This window comes from Nelumbo nucifera, chromosome 6 (genome assembly GCF_055504915.1).
Source record: "Nelumbo nucifera cultivar China Antique chromosome 6, China Antique-T2T, whole genome shotgun sequence".
NCBI classification, from domain to species: Eukaryota; Viridiplantae; Streptophyta; class Magnoliopsida; order Proteales; family Nelumbonaceae; genus Nelumbo; species Nelumbo nucifera.
In genome coordinates, this window is record NC_142654.1 from 26,953,401 (window position 1) to 26,960,457 (window position 7,057).

The following is a 7,057-nucleotide window of genomic DNA, read 5'->3' on the forward strand; positions in this document are numbered from 1 at the left end:
TAACAAAGCTCATGCATCACACAACCAATCCACATCACAACAGCAATGCACAGCCAACCCATTCCCACAGTCTAATTGCAACATAATCAACCCATTCCCACCCCTTCCACATCACAATAGCAAGGCACAACCAATCCTACAATTACAACCCATACACTTAGCCCTCCCATTACATACACTACACTATCCTCAGTCTTAACCCTCCACACATTCCCACACCACAAGTCCAACCCAATCAAACCTTTACCACCGCACAAATATCCCAAGATAACCTTGAACACGTCGTTACTAAACTCGTTGCCAAACAATTGGATGATCATAACGCTAGTTTCCCAAACGCTCTTGTTACATGAACTATGCTCTTTACCCTTTCTCGAACCCATCACCTTTGGTCCCCCCCAACTGTATCACCCCTCAATTCACCTTATATGACGGCACCAGAAAGCCCCACATCCAATCAAAAATCTTTCCTAATTCAATGTGTTAGTATTCAACATAATGATATCCTCCCCTCTAACAATTCTTTCCACACAGCTTTACTGAACTCACACTCGCATGGTTCACAGACCTTTGTGTTGGATTTTAATTTCATAAGAGATTAAATTCAATGGGTTTGATTGGTCAATTACACGAGAAATTGCACCTGTACACTTGATTGAAAAATTAGCTTTTCTCTTACAAAACTCAGTTTAGAACTTATCCCACATTGGAAAATTATAAGCTTTGTTTTCAGTATTTTAATAGGAGTTGATTTACACTCCTTAGAAATAGTAGATGAGAGTATGGGGGTTTGATACCACGCAACGCGCGTGTGCGCGACGCAATGAGGTGCACTTTGCTTGCACTTCGCGTGGCTCGTGAAGGGCGGCTTTGGTTTTGGTGCAATGCTGATTGTTGATCACCGTTAATGAGATCAACGGTCACGATTCGATCGGGTGTGATCAAGAGGCACAATTCAAAGTTAACGGTCATTAACCGTTAACTACTTTTTAAATAGTCACAATTTCAAACTATTCAAGGTGTCTTATCTGAACCAATACCTACCTTTTCTTCATACCTCTTCATAAACTATTTAAGGAGCATGAATCAGACTTCAAAACACACATTTTCGAAATCCACTTTTTTTTTTTTCTCTCTCTCTCTCTGCAGATTCTCGCCCAAAGCTTTGTTGTATCTTAGGAACGGATTTGCCTGTAACACAACAGCAAAGTTAGTGAAACTGAGTGGAGGCAAATAACATTCTAAAGACAGTATCATCAGACGCACCTTAAAGCTTTTCCTCCAAAATTACAGTGACCACATTTTCTAACACTTTATTAGTCTATCTCCTTGTTCCTTCAATTATCCTACATTTTTTTAAACCAATTTACCTAACACTTAAAAATGAAGTAACCTTAGATGACGTATCCAACATGAAACAATAACACGATGAAACCTTTACCCAATTCTACAATAATTAGAGAACTTACCAGCCAATCACTAGGTCACTAACCCAAACATTTTTTGGTTTCCACCTTCATTTGAGCCATTGTACCAGAATTCATAACATGGATCAACACAGTTCACTTATAAACCTACATACTCAACTACAACAAGAAAGGAAGCCCCCTAAAATACTTAACTACATTGATCTTTTCCAAGTCCTCCTTACCCAAAACATGATCCAACACCCACGCATCAAATCCGACGCTCCCAAACACACGCGAAGACCAGTTCTGCCACTTTCATCAAACACCCGATCATCTCGTAGGAAAGCGTAATGCTTTATATACTTCTTCGTTAATTGCCTTTGGATGTCCCCCACATCAGATAGATTCTTTTCCCTTCATAGGGGGCTAGAGCACTTTTTTTGGTTTCGAAATAAATATAAACGAGATTGCTACCACTTCGATAATGGGGGTGTAGTTGAGACTGAATGGTTTTCGAAGCACAGAGCCAGTGTTCAGGAGTACTCGATCGGACACCATGGGATCCTACGTTCTCCCTCTCCTTCTTCTACCATTCAATCCTATGAATCCGCAAGTCGTGTTTCTCAGGTTGCTTCAGAAGATCATTTGCTATCACCTAGAGAGTAGAAGGTTGGAGGTGGTTCATGATTTTTCAAGCTAAGGTGATCCACTAGATCACATCTTACGTATTGTCCGCTTGGCCCCCTGTTCCTTAATTCTATTTCAACCATCAAAAATATCACATCCATGAAAATATCCTTATACTACTGGAAGGCATGTGTTGCGCAAGTAAATAGCATTGCTCATATATTGCACAAATCAACGCAATAGTTGTTACTTACCATTGTTATAAAACTCAGGACTCGCTGATTGACTGATCCACTCGGTTTGTTTAAATATTTCTATAATCATGTTCTTTCTTAATGATTTTCTACTTAGAATCATTTGATGAATGTGTTTAAGGTACCTTGGAACTATGTGAAACAGGCCGTACCGATGAACAGGAAGAGATAGAAGAGTGCACCGGGATTAAATATGGCGGGTATAAAACATTGTATCAGTTTGAATGGTTTTCGATTTGGTTGGTTGGTTCAAAAGATTCAAATTTAAAAAATTAAATTTAATTTAAAAAATTATAATGGTCGATGTTTCCATTTTTTATATTAAAAATTATATTTAAAATATAAAATATATATATATATATTATAAATTATTTTAAAACTGGGAATGTCAAAATCATGGATCACATTAAGGGGACCGTGTTAGCCAAATCCAAGTGCTTGTCATATCCTGACCTGATCGACTACTTAATTTTTTATAAATTGAACGTCTGAACAGTTGCTTGGATGGATGATGGCTGTCGGTGTAATTAATCTTCTAGGCGGTAGAAACTGACTATAATCTCGTCCTAAATAATGAAAAAGAAACATAGCTCTACATAAATCAACTGCAGGAGAATTAGATAGAGTTATATACAAATATAGAGCAGTTGGCAGATTAACCAACCAGACATATATACCGGTCTGTTCATATACTAAGCATTCTCCAAGTAATCTGAACATCAATTAGCTTCACGATAGACATGTCTAACTTGTACTTGGGAAAGTTGGCCTAGTAGTTCTATGATGTGTCAAAGATTTATAGAACGAAATCTCCCTCATTCTTGACTTTTGACATTTGGATCAGTTTGAACAGGGGAGAAGGTTTTCTGACTTTTCTCAAATGGTTGGGACATCAACAATCGATTAAGAACAGAGAGAGTTATTAGAGGTGTAATGTGGGCCGCCGGGCCACCAAGGACCACTTTTTCAGGTCGCTGTGCCGGGCCATCAAGGACCACTTTTGCAAGTCGCTCACACTGTATTGGACCATGTCTGCTTGGAACCCCTCAAAAGGGAAACACAGCACGAGCCTAGGTGGGCACAAATTAAAAGAATCTTAAAAGTAATTAAAAGAATCAGCACGGCCCAGTTGCCATATTGACCAGAAATTGGTCATTCTCACTAAAGCATAATTAATTGTTTAAATTAGATATAAACAAAAAAGTAATGCGTGAATTGGACTTAAATGACCATTAATTAATTGAAAATATCTAAATTAATGGTAGATTAGGGATTTCTTACACTTCCTATGCTGTCCAAACACCGTGTGAGAACATGGTGCAGCCAAACATATTGATTTCTTACACTCCCTCGTATCTCCTCTATATAAAGGGCTCCCATGAGAGGCATGAGCTCCAAGCAAACCCATCAAGAAAGGAACGTCATGGCGCTCCATGAGTTCCTAACACTTGTAATATTGATTTCTCTCCTTGTTTCTCCGTCGTTCTCCGACAACATTCCTCCAAACATAAGAACATGGTGCAGCCAAACATCCTATCCCCAGTCTTGTGAGTACTACATGGGTCACCACCCTCATTCTTCCTTCCTCTCAGGTCATTTAGATTCCAAGAAATTGGCAATGCAAATTGCCTTGGACCAAGCAATCCAGGCTGAAAGCAACAACATGTTGCTTGGGCCCAAGTGCCGCAATGAGCGTGAGAAGGCCGCATGGACAGACTGCATCGAGCTCTACAAGAACACCATAGCTCGACTTAACCTCACTGTCAACCCGGGCGCCAAGTGCACTGATGTTGATTTGCAAACATGGCTGAGCACAGCTCTGACCAACCTTGAGACATGCCGCACCGGTTTCGTGGAGCTCGGTGTCTCCGACTACATCTTGCCTCTTATGTCCAACAATGTCTCCAAGTTAATTAGTAACATCCTTGCAATTAACAAGCCAGTAGCTCTGCCTAATGAACAAACATATCACGAAGGTTTCCCTACCTGGGTATCGCCCCGAGATCGAAAGCTCTTGCAGGCAACTGCTCTGGCTTCACGGGCAATTCTTGTGGTGGCACAAGATGGGTCAGGGAACTTCAAGACAATCAACGAGGCAATCAACGCGGCGGCCAAGCAGAACACGGGCGGCCGGTTTGTGATACAAGTGAAGGCAGGGACTTATGCAGAGCATTTGCACATAGGAAGCCCAAATTTGATGCTTGTTGGTGATGGCATAGGAAACACTGTAATCACCGGAAGCATGAGCGTTGGGGGAGGCTCCACCACTTTCAATTCTGCTACAGTTGGTGAGTTCAATGAGCTTTTATTTAAAATTATTGGGCTTAAGACACAACTTATGTTGAGTTCATCTTTTCTTGCTTAGAGGTAGAGCTAAGGCTTCAACTGAAATAAACCCATCCTCTCCTTTAGACAGTGTTTGACATGTCATTCCACGTGGCCTTCTGGGCTTTGACAAGTTCGAAAGACCAAAAATCAGTTTTTTTTTTGTTTTCTTTTGGTAACCAAAAGCTGAAAAGAATAGAAGATGTGTGTGCGGAAAAACCTAAAAAGACCAAAAATACCGAATTTTGAAAAGCTTCAAATAAAACTTTTTGGTCTTTCTGTGTGATGGATAGATAGCCTCTATACTTGTTTTAAAAGTCCTGCACTAAGCGGCTTACCAAATGATCTTTGTTTTTAATGACAAAACCCCCTAAGTTTAATTTATCTTTTAACCATCTGGGTGCTGGAAAATATTTTTAAAAAGACTTGTCAAACACACCTTAATAAAGTTAATTATCAATAGTTTATTTACCCCTTTTGGCAGAATTATCATAAGGTGCCCCGGTTACAAGTCGCCTTCGGTTAACATAACATGTTAAGGACTTCCTTTCCGTTGTTAAAAATTCATTTTAACTGCAAAAAGTAATTAAGTCCTTGAAATAAGGAATGCCAAATGCAGCCTAAGTGGTCCTGGACTTAATTTAAGTGGATCTTTCTTGGTTTCATTTTCATATCCATTTACTTCATTGATTTATATGGGTCCTCTTTTGTCGATATGGTCCACCACGTTGAGTCGTCATGGATTGCAATGGGGTCGTAATTTGGACTGATCACCTAACCTTCCAACCCTGCGTGTTACTGGGGTACAAACACTTGGCTAATACTCAAGGGGTTCACCTTTAGTCCGGATCGGGCAGTTCCAAATCCGACCTACATAATATATGGGTTTCTTAATAAAAGATAATGATCTATTGTTTCAAAATGATGGACGTTGGATTTCAGCGGTCGTGGGAGATGGATTCATCGCTCGTGACATCACATTCCGGAACACCGCTGGGCCGGGAAAGGGGCAGGCAGTGGCGCTCCGCTCGGGATCTGACCTCTCCGTATTCTACCGATGTAGTTTCGAAGGATATCAAGACACTCTCTACGTCCACTCTGAGAGACAATTCTACAGAGAATGTGCAATCTACGGCACAGTGGATTTCATCTTTGGAAACGCAGCCGTTGTGCTACAGAACTGTAACATCTTTTCCAGAAAGCCCATCAACGGCGTAGTCACAGTAACGGCACAAGGTCGAATTGACCCCAACCAGAACACCGGAATTGTGATACACACTTCTCAGATAACAGCCGCTTCCGACCTAAAGCCAGTGCAGAGCTCAGTAAAGGCATACCTCGGAAGGCCATGGAGGCAGTATTCTCGAACTGTTATCCTCAAGTCATTTCTGGATAACCTGATCCAACCCGTCGGTTGGTTGGAATGGAGTGGAAGTTTTGGTCTCAATACGTTGTATTATGGGGAGTACCAGAACACAGGCCCCGGTTCGTCCACAGCCAACCGAGTGAAATGGGGTGGTTATCGTGTCATAACCAGCGTAGCTGAAGCATCCAAGTTCACCGTAGGAAACTTCATTGCTGGTAGTTCATGGCTACCAGCCTCCAATGTGCCTTTCACTTCCGGCCTCTGAATTTCTCCAGCGAGAGCAAGTGGACGGCCATCGGAAACCAATATTTAGAAACCAATTAATTACGAGATTATAATAAGTGGAAATCACAACTCTTCAAAGTGATTATTAAAACTGGCTCAACAGCATATTGATGATGAAGTGCAGACTGGAGCAAATTCTCTATCAACTAGAGTTTTAATTTCCTCCTTAATTTATATGAATTAATTGCTACAGCTTGTGAGACTACCAATAATGTTTAGTATTAATTTTCTTAAATGTAAAGATGTTTTAGTTTTCAATCCTTGCTCGTATGGATCTATTCTTTATCCTTAATTTATGAAACAAACTGACTAATTAATAATAGTCTAATACAAAGATGTGCATCTTCCAAAAAGTGGGAGCAAAAGTCAAAACAAATCAATTTCGAGATTGATTTTCAATTTTCTTTTGGGGGCAATTCAATTTTCATGAACATGGACATAGTGCCTTTTTGGAGTTTATTTATTATTTTTATAGATATTGCAGGTAGGAAAATGGTCCTATATCGATCTACTTATCTATGTTTAAAATCTATACCTTTGAAATTATTGAGTATAGTAAGTGAACTTTAATGGTGAGAATAAAAAATATCTCAAATATTAGATTTAATGAGAGAACGGGAGTTAATGCATTGAGAGAAATAAAATGGATTTATTGGGGCATTTCAAATTAAGATTTCTACCCAAAAATAGGGGTCTTTAGACTTTGTTATAGATTATCATTAAATTTTTAATATTGTTTTGGTGGTCAGTAGGAATTTGGATTTGGGCCTAGTAAATTCTGATCTGGGCTG

The 7,057-nt window shown here is 39.8% G+C and overlaps 1 protein-coding gene across 1 annotated transcript; it reads left to right on the forward strand.

Annotated features, from left to right (window-relative positions):
* Positions 1-3,672: 3,672 nt before the first annotated feature.
* On the forward strand, positions 3,673-6,524 carry LOC104598591 (pectinesterase 2-like). Its single transcript, XM_010260732.2, has 2 exons — positions 3,673-4,578; positions 5,558-6,524. Exons 1-2 carry the CDS (start codon positions 3,678-3,680, stop codon positions 6,244-6,246), a joined length of 1,590 nt encoding a protein of 529 aa, XP_010259034.2. The 5' UTR covers positions 3,673-3,677; the 3' UTR covers positions 6,247-6,524.
* The last annotated feature ends 533 nt before the right edge of the window (positions 6,525-7,057 follow it).